Source organism: Lepidochelys kempii, chromosome 2 (assembly GCF_965140285.1).
Source record: "Lepidochelys kempii isolate rLepKem1 chromosome 2, rLepKem1.hap1, whole genome shotgun sequence".
In the NCBI taxonomy this organism is placed as follows: Eukaryota; Metazoa; Chordata; order Testudines; family Cheloniidae; genus Lepidochelys; species Lepidochelys kempii.
Genome location: NC_136381.1, coordinates 257,061,859 through 257,089,124, shown reverse-complemented (window position 1 = coordinate 257,089,124; position 27,266 = coordinate 257,061,859). Strand labels below are relative to the sequence as shown.

Genomic DNA, 27,266 nt, shown 5'->3' with positions numbered 1-27,266 from the left:
TTGTATGGGCCATCTAAGAAAGACTCCTATGTAAGTTTGGGGGAAAACAGTGATTTGCCAGGGTGAACTGTGAGGAAAGCCAGAAAAACTCAGCTGCGGACCAAGACATGGACAAGTGTTATCTGTTTTGGTTGTAGAGAAGTGGGCCATATATTAAGGTATTGTCCTCAGAGGAAATGTGCTTACTGCAGGAAGAGATGCAGGGACCTGAGTAAGCAATGGAAGAAAGGAGTGTAGAATGTTATGAATGCACATGACGGTCTGAATACCCACGAGGCAGGTGAACCAGGGGTGGTGCTGATGACAAAGAAGGAACAGCCATTCAAGAGAGCTGCACGGAAAAGGCAAGAGAGATTAGGGTGGAAAAATTACAGAGGCTGATATAAGCCATATAGAGGTGGGCATAAACACAGAGATTACTGTGAATATGGATGCCATGGTTAGGGAAGTGCCTGATACAGATGATCAGTTACCCCTTGACAGCCAGAGGATATGCTAGTGACTATGGCTACCCACGGGGACCAGGATTTGAAAGCGACGAGTCTGCAAGGGAAACCAGGTGACCTGAGACAAACTCTACAGGCAGCCGTTAGAGAGCAGAAGTCGTTGGTGGAGGCTTTTCTAGAGACAGGGAGAAAAAAAACAAGGCCTGTGAGAAGGGCTGTAATGCAACAATGAATAGAGAGGATGTTAGAAACCTGTTTCTCCTGACTGAGAAATATAGAGGGGACCTGGATGCTGCAGAAGAGGCCAGACAGCAAGCTGTGGAAGAAAAGGAGCAATTGCTCATGGAAACTGACCACCTGAAGGGAGAGCTGGAAAGAATATGGGGTGGTCTCAGGCATAGGTGGTAACCCTTGCCATGGGACAGAGCAAGGTTTTAGAAGGAGATAGGGGATGTATGTCACACGCTGGCTGGCTCTATATGCAAGCTAGGCTCAGCCTTGCCTGTGACCTAGCAACCCACAGATAATTAGTAATCACACCTGAGCGTGGTAGGGTGAGTTAATTTAAATAATTGACCCCAGCAGCAGAGAATCAGGAAGGACTGGGAACACCAACTGGGAGAGGGACCAGAGAGCGGGCAGGCAGGCTGCTGTGGAAGGCTCTGAGAAAGGGTCTGTAAAGAGACCCACAGGGATTAGTTTAGGCTCCTGTGGGATAGGGCCTACCAACAGCAGGGAAATTCCTAAGGGAAGATGCCAGAGTCCCTGGGAAAGGGAGGTAGTGAGGGAATCAAGTGGAAAGGAAGCAAGATAAGAGAAGCTCTGCAGGGGTCGGGATAAGGAGCCAAGAAGTAGAGGACTTCAGTAGGGCCTGTGAGGGGCAGAAGAAGTGTTAGGGTATTTGGGGCTTTTGGGGCTTTTCCCTTCTGCATTTGAGTCAGGTGGTTTTCTGCTCCACACTGATGGGGTGCCAGCAACATGATCAATAACAGCGCGGAGAGAGAGGCTCCCTGTTCCAAATTCTGGGGCCCAGCCACACCCTGACCTGGAGCATCAAGAAGCAGCACTTACAGGGAAAGTCCAGTTTTGTCCATCTAGCCCTGGGATGGTATAGGTACCGTCATTCTTTGGGGGTAATGCAGGCACAGTCTGGTTACATGTAGGAGCTGTGAGGGGATGGAGCATGCTAAGTCACTCTGTGGGGACTGTGCATGCGCAGTCTGGTCAGCACCTGGGGCAGTGAGAGGATTGAGCAGACTCACAGGGGACAGAATCTGTGGAGAGTTTAGCTGCTAATATCCAAGTCTGTACTGAGCATGTGTGAAGTGTGATTTTTTTTTCAAAGGTTTATAACTTGGTCAAATTTGGACAGATTTTCACTGGGATGGAAAAAGGCACATGCTTGACTGAAAGACACCTACAATGAAACGCTACAGCTCAAATGGTTAAAATTTGGCACAGCTGTAAGCAACTGCGAACAGGCTTTTACAATGGCAACCTTAATAATAGGCTATCAGCCCCATCTTTTCATACATCATAATGTTTAAGGCCAGAAGGGACCATTAAATCATCTAGTCTGACCTCCTGTATCTCCCAGGCAATCACATTTCCCCCAGTTACCCTATATTGAATCCAGTACCTTGTGTTTGACTAAAGCATATTTTCTAGAAGCGCATCCAATCTTCATTTTGAAGACATTACGAGATGAATCCATTACATCTCTTGGTAGTTTGTTCCAACGCTTTATCATCCTCACTGTTAAAAATTTCTGCCTAACTTCTACTTTGAATTGGTCTGGCTTCAGCATCGGTTCTTGTTATGCCTTTTTCTGATTGATTAAAGAGCACTTTTCCGTAACAGACCTTCACCGGTATCCCTTCTGGGCTTTCCAAGTTAGCTCATTGATGCAGGTGCATTCAAGATCCTACTCTTATGAGCTATCAGTAACTCTAAAACAGGGAATGGTGTCTTTAATATATAGTAGCAACCCCTCACCCTCAATTTTTACCCATTGTATCCTTCTTTAACAGGTTATAACCAGTGATTTTGACATTCCAATAATCTCAGCTGGTTTACATAATGCCAATTATATAGCTCCTCTTGCTTTTTACTCAGACTCCTAGTAGTAGTACATAAACAACTAAAAAATGTCTTCTTTTCATGTTCATCATCACATTGGTTCAATTTGTTTGCGACATACTGAGTTTTAGTTTGTACCAGAGTTGCTGCCTTAGCACCTTCCCCTGTGGTGTTAATTTAATGCCCTCTTGACTGCTCCAGGTAGTCTCAAACCAACTAGATTAGCCCTCCTCCCCCTACCTCTAATAAAGGCATCCCTAGAATGTTGCTTGATTCAGTTTCTTACTCAATATGACTACATGGGTATATAACGCTACATGGATATACGAGATACTTTGGGGATGAAACAGGGTGATTGCAAATCTTTCCTTGTTTAGGCTTAAACTGAAGATTTTGCTTGTTTGAAAAAGCCTTAAAATCGCTTGCTCTCCATTTTTTTTCATAGAATTTTCACTGTAGTTGAAAAATAATCCACAATTTTCTAGGTGAAGGTCAGTCTTTTTGTACCTGAAAATATTTAATAACCTAATCAAGTTACTTGATAAAGAGATACAACCATTACACTCCAATCTAAGCCTGATTTAAGAAAATGAGGCTGGCTCCCAGATACCCTCTTTCAGTTGCTCATCAAGAGTCATAGGCCCCTGCAGTGGAAAACGTGTTTGGGTGAGTATTCCCTTTGAGTTCAATTACTGGTTTCTAAGTTTGCACACGGGAATACATGGAGCGGTTACTACCTATTTGATCTTGCTGTTGCGTATGCAGTAGTTCAGAAAACATTCCATTCTGTATTCAACAGAGATTGTTTTTCCACAAAAGGATGATTTTCATGTGGCTTAGATACAAACATTTCAGACATACCCTCAGAACTCATGTGAGATTGCTATTCTAATATAAAATGATCACAGAACTATGATGAGGGGGAAGTGAAAATGTGTTTATCTTTTCAAAATTAACAAAGAAAATTCTCATTCAGATTATCTTTTCTCTCTCTTACATGTATCCCAGGATATCAACAAAATGCCAGGTCATTTTCCTATGCCTTCTGTGCTTCCCACTTACAGATAATATCAGTAAAATGTGAACCTTTATTAACAAATGAGAATCCCATTACACTTGGTAATTTTCACAGCACGCAGCTTTTATTTTAAAGAAAGTGATTCAGGAAACCCAATTTTCAAACTTGGGAATTCAATTTAGGATGTCCAGTTCCATATTTGGGGTCTCAAATTGGCATCTAGGTGAGTAGAATGCATATTGGAGAGTCTGAATGTTGCTCTTAATTTCCCAAATAGAATATTTGGTGCCCTAACTGAGGCAACAGTGTTTGTAAATTGGGCCTGTACATGTGCAAAATTACAGTACTGCAATGCAGCTACTAGCCTTTAATACCCTTCCACACCCAGGGCATCACTCAAAGCCCATTGGAGTGAATGAAAAGATGTGATCTAGAGCTTGCCCCATTGCCAAGCATGTTCAGATGACCCAATACTAAAAGAGCAGGAAGGCAGCTTTGAGGGAGGGTATCAAGAGCCTGAAGATGAATACATGATTTTCAGGCAGTTTTCCTACCCAATCTCTCACTGTATATTATTGTCTACTGATAGTTTCTTCTTTGTTTCAAGGTACAGCATAAAGTACTGAGACAGAATTATCAGATGAGTGGTTTCCCTTTTATAGTCTAAAATGCATAAATGCTCCTGTCATACTGAGGTTCACACCTAAGCACACTGTCACAAAATCCAAACCTGCACATGATTATATGTTTTGGGTGTTGTATTCACTGAATGATGCACAGTTGCTGCATCCATTTTACTGTACAAAATATGCATAAAAGGTGTAGGTAATGACAAAAGCAGGGTAGACCCCACAGATTTTACTGTGATTAGGGTCCAGGTATTCCTTCATGTATAATTGCACACAACTTCTATGTGTTGAAGTTTACGCATGCTACAAAATATGAATGAGTCATCAGATCAAATATGCGGTGCTTGAAAAAATTAGGGTCTTTTTATGAGGTCTCTTTACACAGTCACATTTTTCCTTAACGCATATATTTACATTGTTCAGTATGTTTATTATGTGCACTATTTTAACCAACTGTGTGTTCATGGCACAATCGGAGGTTCAATCATGGAATAAATATGTTGAGTAAGTATCTCTGCAGAGCTGTATATGCCTTACCTTTAGCTCTTCTATGCTTTCTTTCATTGTAGTCTTCTCATTTTGTTTGCTGTTATCTAATTTTTTCCATTAATATTGATTTCTGTGCAATATTTGTCCTGACAAAATGTTTTGCCAGGTATTTCTCGCCTCTGAAAACTCCCTTAGAAAGTAAGTTAACAATTTTCAGTCTACCAAACTCATACTTTTTTGCTAAATGCACCTGCTATGCTACATCTGAATGGAATCATGTTATGATTGGAGCTCCATTTAAAATTGGCCTGCCTTCCTGAGTTTCCATGTAAGGGATTCAGAAGCTGGATACAGTAGACTATATTACTGGACTTCTAATTGAATGATTTCAGAAAATACTTACAGAACACACTTGGGTCAAACCTAAAGGCGTAATCCAAAGCCTATTAACATCAATGCAATCTTCTATTGATGTCAGTGGGCTTTGGCCCAGGGCCATAATAAAAAGAGCTATGGTACATACAAATAATTTCTAGATATATTTTTCTGAGAAACCACCAAACCTTTGGAATTCTCTGTGGGGTGGTCTGAATTTCTCAGATGGTCAGAGCTCTCATTAAACCCTCAGAGCTTTAACTGACAGTTTCCTGTTTGTTTGTTTTTTAAAAAGCTAGCTTTAAAGTTAAGTCTGGTAAGTTTGCATTTCTGTAAGTTGTCTCAAAATGTTCCTTATGGAAATAGATACCAGATGCACAAGCTAATCAACATATAGTACATTAAACAATTACTTTGGCTCATTGAACCAATCAGAACAGACTTTTTATTTTTGTCTGACATATGATAAACACAGCCATCTGCTGTTCTCTAGCCTGGTGGCTGGTCTAGTCAGGGCCTTAGGGAGAGACAGCAAAGTGCCCTTCTCTTCTTTAGGCTTCCCAAGATCATGCAAGGCACATCTTCTAGAAAAAGAATTGCTTCCAGAAATTACTAACTTTAAGCCAGCTCTGAACCTAACAGCTGATTTGATCATCATAACATCCTAATATCAGGATGCATCATGTAATTCAGTATGAGTATATTACCTTACAGCTATGTCTGTGGCTTTCTTCCACGCCTCTTTCCCCATGTTGTCTTTTTCCTATTGGAAATTGTTACAAAGTACAGTACCCATCATGTATTTGACTGAAATACGGACATCACATGGATGCATGAGTCAGGCTACAGGTCTGTACTTCGGAATTTGAATGTTCTAGAGGGAAAAATTAAAGCACTGGACACTTCCTTCAGTGAGTAAAATGTAAATGTCTTTAGTGCACCAAATAGCCTGTTCAACAAATCATAGTCCAGAACAGAAGCATTCATTGATCATGCAGCATGAAATGAATCCTTCCCTTTTCTTTTCATAAAAAAATACCTCTCAGTCTTTCCTCCTCAAATTCAAAGCACAAACTCAAAGGTAGCTAATTTTGAAGACCAGAATGACCCGATGAACTTTAATTTAAGAATTATTTGTAAAATTAGACTACTAATATATTTTGAAAAGCCAAAATCAATCTGTTTTGCCTTGTTGTCTCAGTGAGGATGCAGAACCCCACAATGAATAAGAGAGTGGTGTTCTGTACATATGTTATAAAGCACCACTTAAAAAGAAGTGGAATAAACACTTACATTTTGAAAAAAAGAAATGGATTTAACTTGGCTCCAAAAGATCATTTAGCAGAGTGGCTTCTGTTGTCATAAAAACTCTTCAATTGCTGAAGGACCTCCTCCACATCCATTCAGAATTAGACGATGACTGTGAAATCAGTGAAACCATCTGACATGTTGAACAAAGGGAAAGATCTTTATCATTTTAACGAGCGTATGCACAGCAAAGTTATTTTTAAATTCTTTGTGTACGTTTTCATATTTATTAATGAAAACATGTGCTTAAAGAGCCCCTGTCAATTGCTTGGCCTGTATTTTGGATACCAGAAGCAGGACCAAATCTAGAAGCCATGAAGATCTCAGTAAAAGATACACTGTCCCAGTGGGAGCTCTGAGAGGATTCCACTCCCAAGACTGCAGGGAGGCTCACAGAGACAGTGGGCCTGCTAGCTCACTCACACCATTAGAGGGGAGGGGTGCTGAAGCAATTTATATAGTGGGGGTACTGAGAGCCATTGAATCAAAATGGAAACCACTTCAAACCAGAGGTGCGGCAACACCTGTAGTTCCAGCACCTATGTTATAGGGTGTCTCAAACACTCATGTAGTGTCCGACTGAGCTCTGCTGGCTGGTGTGGAGGGAGAACAGGGCCACTGACTCTTCAGTAGCTAGCACCTACAAGGGCCCTGAGACGGGTTTTAATTGTGCCCAGCTGCAGAATAAAGGGCATGGCTACAAGAAGACTTTGCAACCTGCCTCCCTCTTAGTGCACTCATGAAACAGCTGGGCACAATCTGCTACACCACCTATTCTTGCAAAACACCAAACCAAACTGTGGTATTTGTGTGTTCATGCAATTTTATATGGTGATGTTTCCATTCTACAGATTTAATCCAGCACTGGGGTAAAATCTTGGCGCTATTGAAGTCACTTGCAAAGCTCCCATTGACTTTAATGGAACCAGGATTTCACCCTGAGGGCCTGAGCCAACACCCATTCGTCAAGTCATGACTCCTGACTTCAGTGAATTTGGGATAAGGTGCTATGTGCCCACATGTGAGCTGGCATTAATGGACCATGAATGTATTTAGTACACAAAGACTAGAGACTGACATGACCAGACAGAGAATCCGCAATCTGGGGAATGAAAATTACACACAAACTTCTATTTCCAGTGAAGAGACCCATGTGGTAGCATATGAGTTCTGAGGATTTTTTGCGTATGCACCATTTTTTTAGATGCGGACAGACCTACAAAAATCAGAATGAGAATTCTGCCTGGTTATCAAATGCATCTTCTCTTCATCAGAGGAGTTTAAAAATAAGAGGCCAATGAGGCAGGTGGGAGGGAGGATTGTTGGTGGTGTGTTTTTAAAAATTACTATTTATTATTATCTGAGGCATGTGTGTGTTAATTTGGGGCATCTCTCTAACACTCACCGATTGGAAAAAATGAGGCAGTCCAGTCTGAGATGGTTTTGTCATGTAAAGCACAGTCCTGACAACCAGGTGGGCAAACAATCCAACAGATCAAGAGTGAAGGAAAAAGACACAGAGACAGGCATAGGATCCCATAAACACATAACAAAGAGATGGTCCCTGCCCTAAAGAGCTTACAATCTATGTTTTTTTACTGGTGTTATTAAAAATCCATCTCTTTTTGAAGTACTAGAGCTATATAATTTCATTTCTTTATTATAAATGGTCCTGAGGGGAAATCCCCAGACCTGACTAATCATAGGGTAAAACCCTGGCTCCACTGAAGTCTATGAGGCCAGGATTTCACCCATGAACTCTACTGGGTGAAATACAATCCAGCTCTGAATCTTGTAGCTCAGGTCCCTGGCTACTGTCCATACAGAATGTGCTCAGTTTTGTTCCAAATATATTTATTGCAAAGGATAATTCATGGAATATTTCGATCCATTTTGTCATTCACAGTGAAGAAGCTGTTGGTAGTACACAACTTACTGTAGTAAATAAAAACACACTGCTGCCCCCTTTCTAAATTCCAGCAGGTCCAAATCATTACGTATAATACCTATTTTCAGTTAGGGCATTACATTGCTATTTAGCGCTCATGGGTGGTGTTATTTACCACAGACAGTGAAACATCAGGAACTTTGCAGTTGGGAATATGTTTCTTTGTAATGCATAAGGTGAAGCTGAACCATTATTTAATCTATTGAACATTGATATGGTCTGGATAGAAAGAGATGAGAGGTATGAATAGAATTTTTCACTTAAATGTGAGCTATAACAAGGAATGCTACATAATCCATTCCTTTCCCATTGACTGTGGCAGGCGTGCTTCAGAGTCCAGTAATGTAGTGTTCTAGATAGTTTTCATGCCTCACTCAATGACTGCAGATTCATCAAGATACGCTGCAATGAAGCCTGCATTCATTGTAAAGCTGTCACATGTGCTTCCCCACTTCTCATATGCTCCCTGGGTCCACACATGAAGCAGCTCACGAAGGGCCTGATGCCACAGCCATTACTCATATGAGTAATCCTATTGTAATGAGTTGGAATTTCTCATCTGAGTAGGTCTGGGCCCAGAGTGAATAAGCTGAGTGTGCCTCAACTCCTTCTCCATTAACTGCTAATGCTCTTGATTTTCTTGGACACTTTACTCCCCAGGTACACTTTCACTGGCATTTACACTTTTGAATCATTGATAAAAATATTGGCAAGAGGATTTTGTATGACAGAATTCACCTTCCTTCGAGATCCATGGAATTGGCTGGATTTCAGTGTCATTGTTATGGCGTAAGTAGCACTCCATTGTTCTTTTTCAAGAGTGTGACATGCAGTGTAACTACTATTCACCTGTTCTTTTTAGTAACTGTTGTTCACCAATGTACTAGCACAATACTTCAGCTGCAACAAATCTCTATGGAATTGTTTGAGTGGTTTTAGAACAGGGAACTAGGAGCCAAGGTTCCTAAATTCCAGTACAGATTTTGGCAGCTTGCTGGGTGATCTCGGGCAAGTTGTTTAACCTCTCTGTGCCTCCGTTTATCTATCTGTAAATTGGTTATAATAATACGTGCCTACTGAAGTGGTTTTATGAGACTTAATTAATTCATGTTTATAGGGTGCGGTAAGATTCTTGGATGGAAAGTGTTATGAGAATGCAAGTGATGAAATACATAAATGCATCTGTTTAGTGATAACTGTATTGCAATGAAAATTGAAATGCTTTCTGCTTTGTAATACTTCCATCCCTGACACATGCTGCAGAGGTAGCTCTGATGTTTGTTATGACTGTCTCCCTTTTGTACACAGAAAATAGTAACTAGTATGCCTAATAGGGATTGTTAACAATAAATAACACATTTTCATTAATAGTTACCTAAAATAAAATAAAAATCCTGTAAAAATCTCACCCGACCCCCAATAACACACCAGAAGCCAGCAAGATAATAACACAATTAAAAAGGAATAAGAAGTTATTTTCCCTGAAAGATGCCGCTTTACTGTTCTGGCATATGTAGAGTGGGGAAGTGCTCAGGAATCTCTGGCCCACAATGGACATGGCATTGAGAGGAGGTTGGAACATAGCAAAGTTTCAGGATTTGCAATGCTCTCAGGCAATTCTTTTGGTCACCAAGCTAGACTGAGCTGACAAACCCCTTTCCCCCCTGTAACTTAACCAATACTTTTTCTACAGGGGATTTAGGTATAAACTTCTGTGTTTTTGAAGCTAAACAGAAGCTTGTTGCATATACTGGGAACAAGGTCCTCTCACTGCCTCCCACTCCATGCTTGAGTGCCCTCTGCGTTGTAAGTCCAGTCTATTTTGGGTTCTGGCAATGCAAAGGAGCTGATGAGCAGATGGATCTGTCCAGCCAAGAATATCGCTGGTCTGGGGGAGCTCTCAGCTGACACAGAGTCACTCATGTCTGACTCTGTGCCCACCTCACCATCCGGCTCCAGCGTAGGCAGTGTGTGTGGTCAGAATGCGGTGAGTTCCACCAGTCCCCAGCTGGAACGTGGACCCTTGAGACTGGGCCCGTGCAGATCATCTCAGAGAGTCAGAACCCACCAATCAGCTCCTTGATACACTCCCCCATCCTGCTCCAAGTAGATCTCAGTGAGCAGGAGAATCTGGGCCATCGATTTCAGTGGAATTACACCAGCATAAACCTGGAGTGATGCTCTGGGGAACCAGCCCCAGACTGTATTTTGCAATATAGAATACACTGTGTTTATTTTGTCAATATATTATTTTCTTTCTTCTTCTCTACTTCCCCAACCTCTTTCCACTCTTGGTATCTCTGTATTTTCTCTCTCCTCCCCCACCCCACCCCCCGTTTTCTGCTACATTTTTCTGCTGGTTTTTTTCCCCATTGAATTTTTGTTCTCGCTGTTTTCTTTCTCCTCCGTTGTTTAAAGTCTCCTTCCATCAGAATGCAAATTTGATATTGATATTTGATATTTGAGCTGAACTCCTGAGTCATCATATTTGAGTGGATCCAAAATTAGGTAAAATGTGTCCATCCAGCCCTGGTCCAGGCACAGCTATGCGTCATTGAAGTTAGTTGCAAGAGTCTTATGGGGGCAGGTTTGGGATGTAAGTTTCTATTAATATTGCTCAATATTAAGAACAATATTTAGAGGTGTAAAATAATTACCATTATTTTCTATAAAAATACTCCCATTGACTTAGTGATCTTTGGCTCACGCCTAGTATTAAAATGGCCAGATTCTGACTCCAAATGCATCCGATGAAGTGAGCTGTAGCTCACGAAAGCTTATGCTCAAATAAATTTGTTAGTCTCTAAGGTGCCACAAGTACTCCTTTTCTTTTTGAGAATACAGACTAATACGCCCGCTACTCTGAAACCTGAGATTCTGACTCTGTAATCCTGAGTTACTCTGGATTTAGCTGAAATCAGCATCTGGGCATGCCTATGATAAGCATTTTAAAATGGTGCACCGAATAAGAGGCCCTTTTGGGGGCCAACCCCATGTTAGTTGTCTTTTTGCATCAGTTTAAGTTAAATATGTTCCCCCTGCAGTGCTCTGTGTGATCCTTCTTTATTGCATTTAAAAGTGGAGTGGAAGAATGCACAGGGGAGGAGTGGTACAGTTCTGCCATCCCCTTCACAGGCATGGAATGTCAGGAAGTAGCACAAGCAGGGGAGTGTAGTTCCATTGTCCGTGAGGTGGTGGATGGGGCAAGGAGCTCATGTAGGAGTCTCCAACTCTGGCATATTGTGGAGCTGTGTCATTCAGCAGCTCCCTCTCCTCTAGTGGACAAAGGACTTTGAGGGTGGGTAAGAGTGGACCAGGAGAGAAGAACGGTAAGAATGGTGGGCCTGCCATGATGCAGCAGCTACCTAGCCTTGAGGCTGCAAAGTGACTGTACATCTGCTTGCACCACTGCTTCTCAGCTGAGCGGGGAAGGGGGTGATATTCTATTCTCACACTGCATCACAGAACTACTTGGACTGGGTGAAATTCACTCCTGTGCAGAGAGGGCCAGCACAAAACTTGTGCCCCACTTAGTTTACCTGGGACTTAAGCAGATCACAGGCCTTTTGCTGGCTCTGGTGCAGTAGGATGAATTTCACCTACTGTGTGAAGAAAGTCCCCATAGAGCCTATGGGACTTTCCCTCTTTGTGATACTGTGCATGTGTTTTAGTTCTTGCAGTGCTATGAAAACAATTTGGGGTCCAATTCTCCTGCCAGTGGCTTTGTAGCACCCACACAGAAGGCCCCATTGTGCTACAGAGTATGTTCTCCAGCATTGTAAAGATGCCATATTACCTGTGCACTGTAAATGCAGTCCTTGGGTTTCCTGGGACACTTCTTGCTGGGGCAGAAACAAAGCCCAGGATAGGGCAGTTGCTGGCTTCAGCTACACAGAGTAGTAGAAAGTTTTGTTACCTCATATCTGTATATAGTGCCTGCTCATAATAAAGAGTGATCTTGAAACCGGTCTGCTTGTCAGTAAGATAGTACACCCTTTGGCAAGAGAATAGGCCCCAGTATTTTGCTCCTAGGCTGCATGCCAAATTACTGTCCAAATGATTTTTTTAATCACTTAAGGTCCCCTAAAATAGAGGGTCTGCAGAGAAAAACAAACACGGACAAACAAAATTATTTCAATAACTGGATGCTTCAGAATCAGCTTATACTCCTGTTGGTGCCTATTCTAAGCCATTCTGTATTAACATATTTTAACCAAATGTATTTTTGACAGAATTGAGGGGTTCAGTTATTGAGAAGAGCTGGAATGGATTAGAAGCAATTTTATTCTCCTCCAGCAGCAAACAGTTCTTCAGGCACTCATGTAGCAGTGAGAGAGTTAAAATTGGTTGCAAGACAATCTGAAAGTTATGAATCCTGTTTTCCAAGTATATTTAACAGCAGACAGTGAGAGGTATTGGATATTGGGCGCTATTCTGACATGATTTGTATCTTACATAAACGCAATTTGCAAATCATTAAAACCAGAATTGTATTGAATCTCAGGTAGCTCTACAGTCTTGTTTGCTTGCAGTTGGTGTGATACTATTGATAGTTCTGCCTATGCACCTGGAAGCATGAGCAGTGAATAGAGTGTATGGATTTGTAAAGGGACGGAGAGTGCTGAAATATGTGACGTTCTATCCCAGACAAATTCATGGGTGTAAAGCTTTGATGTGCCCAGCCAATATATATAATGTTGGTCTGAGTTAACTGAACAGCTATCAGGAGATAAAGTTGTTTTGTTAGCAGATGTTATTGTACAAGTCCCATAGTTTCTTTTAGTTATTGGATCATTACTGTGTAATAATACTATCTCCCATCCTGAGCATATAATGGAACTAGTTGTATACATTATAGATACAGACAGCATCTTCTAGTGCAATAGAACAGTAAGCATTGCAAAATGTACACAGCGTCTGTTTTCCATATCACACAGGAGCATACAATATACAGTACTACAGTGTAGTCCTGTGCACTCACTGGGATTGGTCTTCAGTTTTTAAATGCCATACTGTGAACAAAAGGCAATATCACTTGTATCGTTTGGTTATATGTTCATCTACAGATTATTAATATGCTTTTACAAATCTGCAGTGAGCAAAACCACATCCACGTTCCATTGATCACTTATAATTTCTGGACATATGGGGAGCTGAATTACACACAGTTAGAATGAAACTCAAACCAACATGAAGGCTCTACCACTGGTGATGGAATAGCAGCTGGAGAATGAAGTTTTCACACCCCCTCCTGCTGAAAGGGGGGTTTTGGTGTTAGCCCTCATTCAGATGGAACAGAGAGCTATTGAGGGTGGGCTAAAGGAGGAGCTACTGATTAGGCAAATCTGTTTGCTCAAACTCTCCCATGAGACTCTGGAGAAGAGAACCAATGTTGCTATTGCAGGTCATAATCTGGATTAGCAGGTGTGGAGAGGCTTCTCTGTAACCCTCCAGAGGTATCTGCACAAAACCCAGTGAGCTGCATCCTTGAAACCCAAACTCCACTGGATAGAGGATCTGCAGAAACTAAAATATGCAAAGATAATTTCCCATAATCATGCTAGAACCCAAGAGGTTAGCAGGTGAGATGGTGGACATGCTGCATACGCTACGCTAGGTTGGAGGAAATAGCTTGTGAAACAATCCCAAATCAGAGTTCTCCAATTAGTTACCCTAGCAGTAGCATTTACACTCACATTTTACCTCACTTTATATGAGTATCAGTGAGAACATGATGTGCAAGGTTGTAGAGTGCCAGGACCACTATTTTTAATGAGAAATGCATTACCACAGGATTGAAAGTATAGTCCTCACTTCAAATCTGTCTTCTGCAATTGCAGGCAATAAATACATACTTTTTTCATCATCTCTCAAAGCTCACATCAGTTGTGCAATGTACCAAAGCAATATATGAGAAATAATCCCGTGGAATTATTTTCGTTGATATTTTCTCTTGTATTATATGTGATTTAATCTGTTATGTCCATATGACAGGGAATATTGTAGACTTAAATTCCCTATCATAGTTTTAAAGATTATTTTCCTGTTCTTTTTTTAAAGTTTTAAATAATTCCTGGGGGGATTAAAATTGAAACAAGATGGTATAATATGTATAATATGCACTGCTGAGCACTATTATAACCAACTCCTATGTATAGTTTTAAAGAAAGCTATGCCTAATTCGTAAGATTTATGATGTAGGGAATATTTACATCCTGTACGATATGATATATTCAGGAAGAATGGCAAATAAGAACAGCCTTATAAAGTGGGTGTACTGTTCATTCAGATGCATTCATTCTTACAAGTGAATGCACTGTTCATTCAATCCAATAGCATGCTCTACTGTATAATTCCAAATAACTGTGATTTAATTCTACAGGTATGTAGGAGAATTTGTGAAACTAGTCAGTGTTACACCTCTTCGGACTTTCAGGGTATTGAGAGCTTTTAAAACTATTTCAGTAATCCCAGGTAAGAAGCCCTGATCCTTGCATTTTGGCTCTCAGCTACAAGTGATTCTCTCTCTGTCTCTCCTTGTCCCCTTGACTGTTGTTTTTTGCTGGCGTTTTGTCATTGTTTGTGTGTGACTTTCCCTTGTTACAGATACATAACTGAATTTGTGGACCTGGGCAATGTCTCAGCCTTACGAACGTTCAGAGTACTTCGGGCGCTGAAAACAATCTCAGTCATTTCAGGTGAAAATCAGGTTAAACACTCAGGCTGCAGTTAAAGCCTACATGCCATTTCCAGGAGCAAATACAGTGAATCAAAATGACTTAATACAATAGATACTGATTGGGAATGGATGAATGTAGGGAATGTGACCTGTCAATAGAAGACGTTTTTCATATGTTTTTTAATGCTGACAAAGCTCACTAAAACGAGTACTACTGTATAATAAGCTTTTGTATACAGTGTATCATCTATCATATCCATAAAGTACTCATTCACGAACCATATGAAAATGGCAATGAAGTTTCATTAACATCTTCAGATGTTTATATTAAAAATGAAAGAATAAATGATGACCTCAGAAATATTTATTAGAACTTCCAAGTGCCTCTGCAGACAAGTCAAAGTTTGTGCTAAAAATTGAACTCATTTTGTGGCTGGAAACATAGGTGCCTTAATTCTTCTGGTGCTCTCTTGTTTACATTGGATAGCAACCCTGGCTGAAATTCTGGCCCTGTTGAAGTCAGTGGGAATTTTGGCATTGACTTCAGTGGAGTCAGGATCTCTCCCAATTGATTTTTCACATTTTCAGTGAAACAATCCCAAAGAGAGTCAGTGTTTTGACACAGTTCCATTAGTGAATTAACCCTTTTCCCCACAGCGTTGTTTTAATCAAACTATTTGATCCCATTTATAGCTGTTATTACTGTGATTAATAATAGTTTCAAATTAGTGATTTATTCAGAGATGAGCCCATTTCAAGCTAGCTCCATGAAAATACATTCTTGCCAAGTGTTATCTATGGACAGGTCTCATTCAGCCTCAGTGTTTAAAATATACAACCTGCATGGCAAGGTAGAGAAGATAGCAAAATCCGTGCATGGTAGATCCTGTTGATGATTATCCTGAACAGATGTTGGCAATTACATGTCAAATATATTTGAAAAATTAAGAAGACTGCTCAAAATCTCAAGCACAGTCATTTAAGTGTAGTGAAATTTTTCAACCCAGTACATTGTAAACACTTGCACTCTGACATTAAAATCAAAACAAATGACCTAGTGTAAGTATGTATGGTCATGCATGTTTTCAGCTATGGTAACTAACAGCCACACAGAGCTTAAAATTTAGGCATAAATACTGTGGTTAGGATGCACACGTTTTAAGAACACACCTTGTACAATTAGATCCAGATTCTGCAAATCTTACTCATGCTAAGTAGTGCCTAACTCCAGTATTAGTGTCATTAAAGTCAGTGGAGCTACTTGCAAAGTAAGATAATACTCAGTGTGAGGAAAGGTGGCAACATCTGGCCTTTAATGAGTAGTTTAAGAGGTCTGAAGCTTCTGAAAACCTGTAAAAAGAAAAGGAGTACTTGTGGCACCTTTAGAGACTAACAAATTTATTTGAGCATAAGCTTTTGTGAGCTACAGCTCACTTCATTGGATGTAGCTCACAAAAGCTTATGCTCAAATAAATGTGTTAGTCTCTAAGGTGCCACAAGTACTCCTTTTCTTTTTGCAAATACAGACTAACACGGCTGCTTCTCTGAAACCTGAAAACCTGTAGCATTTCTGTTTTGTATTTTATTTGTCATCCTGGAAGGGAAAACCCAAACTAGCAGAAAAGTTTTAAGATCTTTTACAACTAGGGTGTTCACTGTGAAAATGTTTCTGCTGGGGAAAGCTGTGGTTTAACTGCAAGCTGAGCTCCATGATTTACAGATCACATAAGGCAGTAATAGCTAAAAAAAACAAACAAACAAAAAAACTACCAACAAAAGAGCTCTATCTCTTTTGCCAGTAATTTGAAGACTAACCTGGAAGGACAGTCACCACCACAGCATGCCTTTCAGTTTCCATCTTGTCTTCAATCCTGAACCTCTTCAGAGCAGAGCAATTTTGCTGAGTTATGTGTGGTAATTCTGTGACATTTTAAGAAATCAGAAATTATGCTTGAAGCTTGTTTGGACTTCAGACAATAAATAGTAGCTATTTTGTAATGAGAAGAGGGAGAGTACAAGATATTATTTAAAATACACCCAAACCTTTCTGTAGTATTAAATGCCTGATTGAGCCATTTGTTGGTGAAAGAAGATACCAAATATAATTTGCTAGTGCAATACACAGTAGCACATGTTCTGTCATTTCACCCTCTGGATGTAGACTCAGCTAACTTTCTTATAACTATTTTTATTATCGTGATACTAAGGGCCAAATACTTTGCTGACATAACTCCATGGAGTTTTTCTAGCAGGGAATTTGGCCCTTGGATTTTACCATCAAGATTAACTGTGTTTTGAGCATGTAAAATTACTCAAATGGAGGGATATGAATGATTGGGCATCTATTTAATTGCTAGTAAAACAGAGATAAATGAGAGCTCTCATGCTAGTAGATAATTTCAGGTGAGTTATCCTTTTTAAAGGAATATTTAGGTATTCTTATAAGTCCTTTTAGGAGCTCAGCTTGGGTCTTTAATAATAATACAGGATTTTGCTGAGATGAAATATTACCACACAGTTGATTTTAAAATGAAAAATGATGAACAGTAATATCTTAAATGCCATTCTTGGGCTGCATTGTATTTTTGATGCCTTTGTTATTTCTCAGATAAGGAGGGTGATTGCTGGAATTCACTCTCTTTTGCAAAGACCTGAGGTGATTTCCAATCACACTTTTGCATCATCTGGTTATTTATTTACGGAAATACCTGAAATTTGTGAGCTTGGGGAAATTGCTTTTCTGAACTAATGGGCCAGATTCTGAGCTGATGTAAGGCTTCCACCCAGCAAAGTGCTCAGGTGCTGATTTTCAGAAATACTCAGCATTAGCTTAACTCTGCTTTACTGAAACAATGACAGTTTTACCATTGACTTCAGTGGGAGCAGTTAGATTAATGCTTAGTGCTATTGAAAATCACACCCTTAAGTATGTGCCTAACTGGAGTAGACCCACTGAAGTCAAAGGATCCATTGAGTTCAATCATCTTTTCATTAGATTTCAGTAATATTATGCCATTTACATTTACACTTGCTGAGAATCTGGCCCAATCAGTCTACATTAAGTACATTCAAGTGCCATTTAAAAAAAAAAATCCTTGTCTCTGATTTCCTCATATATATCCATCAACTTCAGATGCCTTTCTTGGGAATAAAGTCCCTTAATGTAGGTGATTTTATTTGTTAATTAGAACTTTGGATCTCACTTATAGTCATGGCAATTTAATTTTAAAAGGACTCCTAAAATTCTTGAGCCAGCCCACTGGACAACTCAATAACACCCATCAATGCCCCATGTTGGGCCTGATCTAAATCTCACTGAAGTCAATGGAAATCTTTCCATCAACTGCAATGGACTTCATATCATACTTTATGTGCAGAGAAATCCCCCCCAGTCATTGATAATAACTAATAAATAAAATAAATTAAACCTATTCATTGAAAATGGCCAATCTCAGGCTGTGGAACACTGTCAGCAGGAGCAAGCTTCATTAGCAGGAGCCCTCAACTTCCGAGGATGAACAGCAGAGCCTACAGTACAAACACTGGCAACTGGAGCATCTCAGCTTCTATGTTGGGATGTGAAGGAGAGGTAGTGTCAGAGATAAATAAGTTCAAGGCCTTTGGGGCCTGATCCAGCTCCCATTGAAGTTAGCATGAGTCTTTCATTGACTTTGGGAATTGGATAGGGTCCTTAAAGACTGTAAAAAACACTTTGGTTGTCATTCGGTACTGAATTTATAGGCAGAGCTCAGAGCACAATTCTTCAGACCTTACGGGTGAAATTTGCCTATGTGTGGAGTGATAGCAAAAGACCCTAAGCACTGCTTAAATCCCATTTATGTCCCATTTAAACCCCACTTCAAAGACATGTTACAGGAGGTCTTGTTTTGGCCCTCTCCATAAGGCTGAATGTCATCCTTGTAGTAGCAACATACACCACTCAAGAAGCAGGCAGCCAGTCGAAGGCTCCTGAAGGGCAGGAATCAAACTTGGAGGTGGCAAACACTTGCTACATGTTAATGTCTTTGTATAAGATGAGCATGGAAAAGAATCATACCCTTCTCTTTGAGAGATGATCTGCAGAAACACTGCAGTCTTATAAATTTTCAAAGGTAATAAAAAAACTGTTAGCTGCAGTATGTGTCTGTAGCTAATAACATAATACACTCATTGGAGTGTATTCTTTTCTTGCTACGTACACGTAACTCAAAGAGACATTAATGAGAACTATGCATAACTCAGGAGATGAGAATAGACAAAGTGATAGCAATCATTACACAAGTCACACTCTGTGGTTTGGTTTTGTTTTTCTTTTCTTTTTTCTTTTTCCCAGAATATGCATGAAAGTGTCTGATGTACAGTAAGTGATTGCCAACATCTGGTATGGATGACGTACTCAATAATGCTAATAATCTATTAAATTTCATAGGAGGAATGGATGGTTTTGGGGGATGTGATTGTTTTTCACTGTTTGGTGTTGCTTGCATTTTTTATGTTTTGCAGTTTGCTTTTGAATACTTATTAATTGATTAATCTGTGGTGATGTTCTAATGTGTTAACCTCTACCACTATTAACAGTAATGTTTTGGGCCAAATCCCACTTGTTTGCTCCCTCTATCTAGGTACACCATAGCATCTGAACTTAGTGGTTCTACCCATGTGAGTAAGGCAAACAGGATTTAGCCATAAAAATGTGGAAAGAATGTAGTCATTCAGAAGAATATTTCATTAATTAATATGTATGGGCCTGATCCAAAGTCCATTAATGTTAATTGACTGGTGACTTCAATGAGTTTTGGATCAGGCCTTGAGACTTTCTGCTGCATGCTGCCCAGTTTGGTGCTTGACCTGCAAGAGTTAAATAAATGCCTTTAATGCTCTATAAATAGTATATTCTATTAAGCTGTATTGCAGTGTTCTCATTGGCATTATTTCAAAGGAGGATTAGTTCCATAGAAGATTTAATAGTGGTCTAAATTTGAATACATCTAGCAATTACCCTTAAAAAAAAACCATGGAAACAGACTCTGGGAAATCCAGAGCACCTGCAGCAAGGTTCTGAGTGCCCTCAATTCCTATTGACTCATCCCTCATAGCACCAGGTCCATAGCGTTTTGGCTAGTGGTGACTTAAATATATTATCTAGTGATACACAAGCCGAGTGACTATGAGAATGACAGTTACTTTTCTGGTCACATCTTGATTTTGCAGGATGAGACAAAAATCTAGTGATCCTGCAATAAATATGCCAAGTTCCCTTATGGTTTTACCCAGAAAAATGCAACAATACACCAGTAATAGTGAAATAAGAATAATTTATTTTTAATCAATAATTATAATTTTATTACTAAAGCGCTTTCCACTAAATTGCTGGTGGTCCTGTAAGTTCTAAAAAACCCCAAACCCATGAATAAATAAAATGGAAAACCCTCTAAAGTGGAGTTCTCTGATCCCTGCAAAGATTAAACATGTAAAACGAACACTGGAGGATAAACATTCCATTTAAAACCATAGTAACTAAACTGATAGAATAAAGAAAAGGAGGACTTGTGGCACCTTAGAGACTAACCAATTTATTTGAGCATGAGCTTTCGTGAGCTACAGCTCACTTCATCAGATGTTTACCGTGGAAACTGCAGCATCTGCTGCAGTTTCCACGGTAAACATCTGATGAAGTGAGCTGTAGCTCACGAAAGCTCATGCTCAAATAAATTGGTTAGTCTCTAAGGTGCCACAAGTCCTCCTTTTCTTTTTGCGAATACAGACTAACACGGCTGTTCCTCTGAAAACTGATAGAATAAGTTTCAGAAATTGACCTCAACATTAACAGCAATGGGTCCTGAGCTTGCAAACCTTTCCTCATGTTGTGTATATCTTACCTGTGCAAATAAGTATTCTCAGGGTTGGGTCCTAATATTGTCCTTGCTCATGCAAGGAGTCCCATTCTTCTTTCTCATGTGAGTAAGGATTTGCAGGTTCAAGTCTCTATTTGCCACATAGTGGGTGGGAGATACACCACACTAAATTACTGTGTGAGGTACCTTGTGATGTGTCAAAAGATATCAAGGCATCTGGCAAGCTAACTAGTGTTACCACTTTACTAAAGAAATACAGATGGAGACTCTGAGTTTGAATTCATATTATTAAAGTGGACGTCCTTCAGGACTTTCACATGGATTACTGTGGGGAAAGTATATAGGATTAGATTTTGTGAGTTAGCTCTAGAGTTAGAGCTCCCCTCTAAAATCCAATTCTTAGTTGTACGTTCCAAGTTTTAGCAACTACAAAAAGGCAAATGGCAGTATATGTAAAGAGTGGCCAGTGATGAAAGCTCAAACAATGCATGTCAGTGAGTTAGGTAGAAAACAATTAGAAAAACTGTTCTAATGTATTTAGAATTGATTTTCCTCACTGACTATTTTGTTACGGTTCAATTTAAGCCATTAACAGGCTGGTCCTGTTTTTCTTTATGCCCACTCTGCCCCATAGACTTGTGTGGGAGTATTGCCTGAAAAAAACCCGCAGATTTGGGCTGTAACCGAACCTTTTGTAGATCCGCAGCAAGGCAGAATACATTCTTTCATTGGGAGACCTATTGCTTCTTGATTTGTTAATGTTCATTTGGGGCCAGATTATTAGAAGAGCTTCACTCCCATTTAGGCAGCAAAGTAAGTGGCCAGGTTTCCAGAACAGCTCAGTGCACTCAAAAATCTGGCTCTTATCTAGGTGCCTAAATAAAAAGGGAGCACTTTTGAAAATTGGGCCGCATTGTGGTTGCTGAGCGCTGGAAAATCTGGCCCTGAGCTTTTTTTTTTTTTTTTTTGGCTAGTGTGCAGAGGGACAAATGTTGCAGCCCTTTTTGTCCCACCATGGCACAAACTGGCTTGGCACAGGGGATCCAAGAGAGGTTGGTGGGAAAACGTGACCTTCCTACAGCCTAGTAGTTTAGTATATAATGTCTGCATGGCCATTCCACTGCCATTAATACAGTTAATGGCTTATGGTAACAGTTGTACCCCGCACAGCAGTGTAATTAGTTTACGCTTGTGGATTCATGTAGTGCAAGATCCATTCATTGTCCATGTTGAGATTTCAACCAACATTAGAAACAGCGATTTCCTTTTGTTTGTGCAACAAGTTTGAAGAGAGAACAAAAAATGTTTTGCTTTCTTAACAACCCTCATGTGTTTTCTTTTTTGTTTTGTTTTTTTTTAAATAAAACATTTTTAGTTTTGTTTGTTTGTTTGTTTGTTTTACCCATACAGCTCTAATCCAACTTCCATGGATGTTTAGTGCTATGGGGTGGAATTCCTGGGAATCAAGACCTAATATTCAGTGGGCAGGTCAACTCATTATGAATATTTCCAATAAAAAAACTTCACCTGCTTTCTTTTGCATTTTTTTTAACTTAATTCCTTTTAATGTTACCATATTAGTGTTATTCAGGACCAGAAGAATTAGTTACTGGTAACTGAATATTCATTAAAATTTAATGTTAGTTAAAAAACATAGCTGCTACTGGCATGCAATTGCTCTGGAAGTCCTGCTATATATTTATGATGAATAAGAGGGCTTTTAAAAAAGGAATAAGTCTTCCTTGGTGCTGTTTATATAATGTAGCATCCATATATTTGATCTCACACTAAGGTTCACAGTCACCTCATTTTATGCAAACTCGTTGAAGTTAGTGGGACTATTTGCCTGAGTAAGGCAAGCAGGATTTGGCCTTATTACGTAATGTGTTCAGACATAAAGCAGTACACATACGCTTCTTTATGTGATGGCAAGTGATAAAATTGTCAAGTGTTCTACTGACTTAGACGCCAAAATCCAATTTTCAAAAGTTGATGGGACTTGGGCTCCTAAATCACTTAGGTACTTTTGAAAATTTTAGCATGCTGTTAACAAATCAGTTATCTAAATCTTTAATATGTTTACTCTTACATATAATATGCACCTGAATATTACATACCATCTATGCAGTTTTATTTTATATATGATCAGTTTTGTGTCTAACTCCTTGCCTTTTAGTTCCACCAAATATTTTCCCCTTTGTTTTTAATGGCTTTTTCATTTAAAAATAATAGGAAGAACAAACATAAATAGGAAGAATTTTGTGTCCAAAATATTAGGCCCTAACTATGTTTTCACATTAATCACTTCTGCCTTGTTTGTGCTATCAGGTTGCAAATATGTAACATAGACCTTTTGATTAGGCACTGTAGCTTCTGTGCAGAGTTTCAGCTCTCAAAAGGAATTAACTACACCTTTGTTCCTGCTTCTAAGTCTATAAACTCTTGGCTTTTATCTCCCTAGGACTGAAGACCATCGTAGGTGCACTTATCCAGTCTGTTAAGAAACTTGCTGATGTGATGATCCTGACCGTTTTCTGCTTGAGTGTCTTTGCCCTTATAGGCCTCCAGCTTTTTATGGGCAATTTGAGACATAAGTGTGTCAGGAACTACACCGAATTTAACTCTACCAATGGCACATTTTATTCAGGTGTTCAAAAGTGGAACTCCTTGGATGATTTTCTTAATGACCCAGGTAAACTCTTCTCTTTAACCTTTTGAGTTAATTATCTGTCTCTTTGCATTATGATAGTCAAAACCTATGTACAAACCAATTACTGCCAAAAATATGGATGGACCGAACTCCTCCCCCAGAACAGTATTCTTCACAATGGCCAAGTGGTTTGGGAAGCTCCAGATGTGCTACCATATTTTTACTGTATTGTTGGAAGCAGTGCTAGCAGTTGGCACTTCATAGGCTGATGTGATAATGACTGAAAAACTCATTGCAGCATTGCCATTTCTTGAGACTTTCTTTTCTTTTTTTCTTTTTTTTTTTGAGTCTCACAGTATATAATATTTTTCTTAAAGCCCCAGTCAGGTGATTATATGAAACTCTCACCTTTGTCACTCTTTTTTTTTCTTTTATTTTTTTAAAGTTTCTAGTTCTCATAGTTAGTGGGAAAAGCTTGAAAATGTGACCCCTAAAGACTCAAAAACCAAAAAGCAAATAAAATGAACCCAACCTTTTATTAATGTTAAAAATCTCATGATTTGGGGACTTAATTCCCTATACGGAGTTGGCAGTATTGCATTATCTGGTGCTGTGATAACATTACCAAAAGGTGTGCTTTCTATGTCAAAGCATTTCTAAACAATCTACAGGTTGCTTTTCTTTGAATTACAAGTAAAAATATGTTAACACGACTCCTGTATTAAAATTTTAAAAATTGCCTTTCATGTAAATAAACTTCATAGTCAGAATGAATGCCTCCGCTATTGACAAAAGGCCTGGTCCAAAGCCCATGGAAGTCAATAGAAGATTCTCATTGATTTCAGTGAGCATTGGTTCAAGCCCTAAATAATTTAATGATGCTGCTGAGGAAAAGTAAATAATAGCAGCATGACAGATGTGACTCATGGTTAATGTATGAAAGGTGAAATCTGTGAGTATTTTGTTGCTTTATTTATTTTGAGAGAAAGGACACTCCAGTGGTTATTTTGAGAGAAAGGGCACCCTAGTGGTTAGGACACTAGCCTGCAATTCCGGAGATATGAGTTCAATTCCCTGCTCCACCACTGACTTCTTGTGTGACCTGGGGTAAGTCACTTAGGGTTAGAATTTTCAAGGAGTTTAGATGTCTAAAAATGCAGAAAGATGCATCTTTCAGCACCTAAATACCTTTAAAAATATGGCCGTTACTGTCTCTGTGTCTCAGTTCTTAGAGCCCTGTGTGAATACAAATTTATATACACGGATGCAAATCAGTATTTGCAGAGCTGCAGGGCTCTAGAACCACAGCAGCGAAAGGAGCAGCACATCAGGTCGCCGCTTCCAGGAGCCAGCAGCTCCTCTGGCATGGCTGTACCATGCCAAGCCCCGCCCACTGGGGTGGGCACCAGGCTCACCGGCAGCTGTGTCAGGTCTTGCTTGTGTTCAAGCAGCTCGCATGCCCCTGGACAGAAGATGCAGACTGCTGTATGGAGGGGACTCCTGTCTGGGAGCGTGCATGCTGCTTGAACACACTAGCACCACTAGGGATGACTGCCAGTGAGCCTGGTGCACGCCCCAGTGGGCAAGGCTGGGGGTGGTGCAGCCATGCTGGAGGAGCTACCAGCATAGGGCGCTGGCTCCTGGGAGCGGTGGCCCGATGTGCTACTCCTTTTGCCACTGCAGTTCCCGGTAGAGCCCTGCAGCTCTGCGGATACTGATTTATATCCACAAATATCTGCATCTGCACATATAAATATGTATCTGCGCAGGGCTCTTTCAGTTCTCCATCTGTAAAAAAGGGATAATACTTCCCTGTCTCTCAGAGTTATTATGAGGATAAATACATTAAAGTCTGTGAGGTGCTCAGGTTCTACAGTAATGGATGGCAGGATAAAACCCTTGGATAAACAGATAGATGGAAGAGAGAAGAGAATCTGGTTCTGGCTCACTGTGTATAAAAGTCGGGAGTGACATACATTGAAATTGTCTCTGAACAAATATAGCAAATGTGATATATAATTAATGTGATAGGGGAAATACCTTTTTTGGCTCAGGGGGAAATATTGCCTGTTATATGAATAACAGCCTTGATTGGGTGAAGGATTTGACTGGGTTAGAGTTTGGCTGTGCTGTATACATAGTAAAAAATAGTAATTCTAATTAAAGGTTTTAAGGTGTTTTTATAATGATGAAAAGTGAAGACAGTGTGGGGTAGTAATGTTCAATTACAAGTGGCAGATAGGAATCATTTAAACAAATGGGAGGAAATGTTGAGTCAGTTTGGAAAAGTATTGAGGGGCAAGGAGCCAAGTGTCTTTATAGAAACATGTACTGATCTTTAGATGAGAATGATGGAGTGTTTCCAGAGATGCTGGAGAAGATAGCTACAGCTATCAGAATAGGAGCCACAATATTAACCAAAAAAAGTCTAATATCATTCTGTGGTGTATCAACAGGAGTACTGTATGTGAGACACCGGACTTAGATGTCCACTCTGCTCAGCACTGGTGAGGCCTCAGCTGGAGTACTGTATCCAGTTCTGGGCATCACGCTTTAGGAAAGATGTGGATAAATTGCAGAGAGTCCAGCAACAAAAACAATAAAAGGTTTAGAAAACCTGGCCTATGAGGAAGGGTTAAAAAAAACTTGGCATGTTTGATCTTGAGAAAAGAAAACTGTTATCAGCTTCCCTCTCAATCTTCAAATCTGTTAAGGGCTGTTATAGAGAGGACTGTGATTAATTGTTCTCCATGTCCACTGATGGTAGGACAAAAAGCAATGAGGTTGATCTACAAATAAGGGAGATTTAGGTTAGAAATTAAGAAAAACTTTCTAACTGTAAGGGTAGTTAAGCTCCAGAATAGGCTTCCAATGGAAGTTATGGAATCCCCTTCATTGGTGGTTTTTAAGAACAGGTTGGACAAACCCCCTATCAGGGATGATCTAGGTTTACCTGGTCCTGTCTCAGCCCAGGGGGCTGGACTTGGTGGCTTTTCAAGGTCTCTTCACATCCTACATTGGTATGGTTCGATGATTTGCACTCCTATGTACAGGAACAGTAAAGGAGGCTAACAGGTAGTACTGAGTGGATATATTATGTAAGCCTTGGGATTTTGTCTATTGCTTTTTAAAGCACTAGTTAGCCTAATTTGGAGTACAATATCTAATTTCAGTCACCTTTGTAGTTAACTTGGAGAGAAATTAGCACTGGGCAAGAAAGATGATAAATGAAATTGGAAATTCTTAGATATGAGGTAAGATTAAAAAACAGGGATTGTTTAGTCTTCTAAAATGACAAATGAAAGGTGACGAAGTATTTAAAGCATGGGTTATTATAAAATTAAACTTTTTGATTTGCTTGAAGCTCTTGGAGAAACTAGACCTAACGGACATGGATTTCAGTTTAGAGATGCTATATGTAAAAATGTAAAACAAATTCAAGGTTTGGAGTGGTTGGGGTTTTTTTTCTCTTCAGAAATAATGTGAAATAGGTGGAATGGGCTTCCAATAGAGGAGGAAAAATCAAGAAGTAGCAATGTATATAAGTAACAATGGGGTGCTGGATACAGAATACTTCTGAAAATCTGGCCTTTATTTATGTACTTAAATAGGAGCTGAGCTCTTTGAAAATCTGGCCCCAATTGTGGATGCTGAGCACTTGAAAAGCTGGCCCTTAGAGACCAAAAGCTTTAAACGTGACTAATGATTTTGGATACCTTAGTTCTTAGATACCCAGTTGGAGAAGTCTTGAGACGGGTCCTTCTTTTCAGAAAGTGCTGAGCACAAGGTG

The 27,266-nt window shown here is 39.8% G+C and overlaps 1 protein-coding gene across 3 annotated transcripts in view; it reads left to right on the top strand.

Moving 5' to 3' along the window:
* The window catches only part of LOC140907820 (sodium channel protein type 5 subunit alpha), a 268,854-nt gene that overhangs the window by 18,868 nt on the left and 222,720 nt on the right, over window positions 1-27,266 (top strand). For all 3 annotated transcript variants that reach the window (XM_073334664.2, XM_073334662.2, XM_073334665.2), the window contains exons 3-6: window positions 4,587-4,676; window positions 8,953-9,081; window positions 14,899-14,990; window positions 23,288-23,518. In XM_073334664.2, the coding sequence (XP_073190765.2) occupies window positions 4,587-4,676; window positions 8,953-9,081; window positions 14,899-14,990; window positions 23,288-23,518 (542 nt within the window). The remainder of the gene's footprint in view (window positions 1-4,586; window positions 4,677-8,952; window positions 9,082-14,898; window positions 14,991-23,287; window positions 23,519-27,266) is intronic.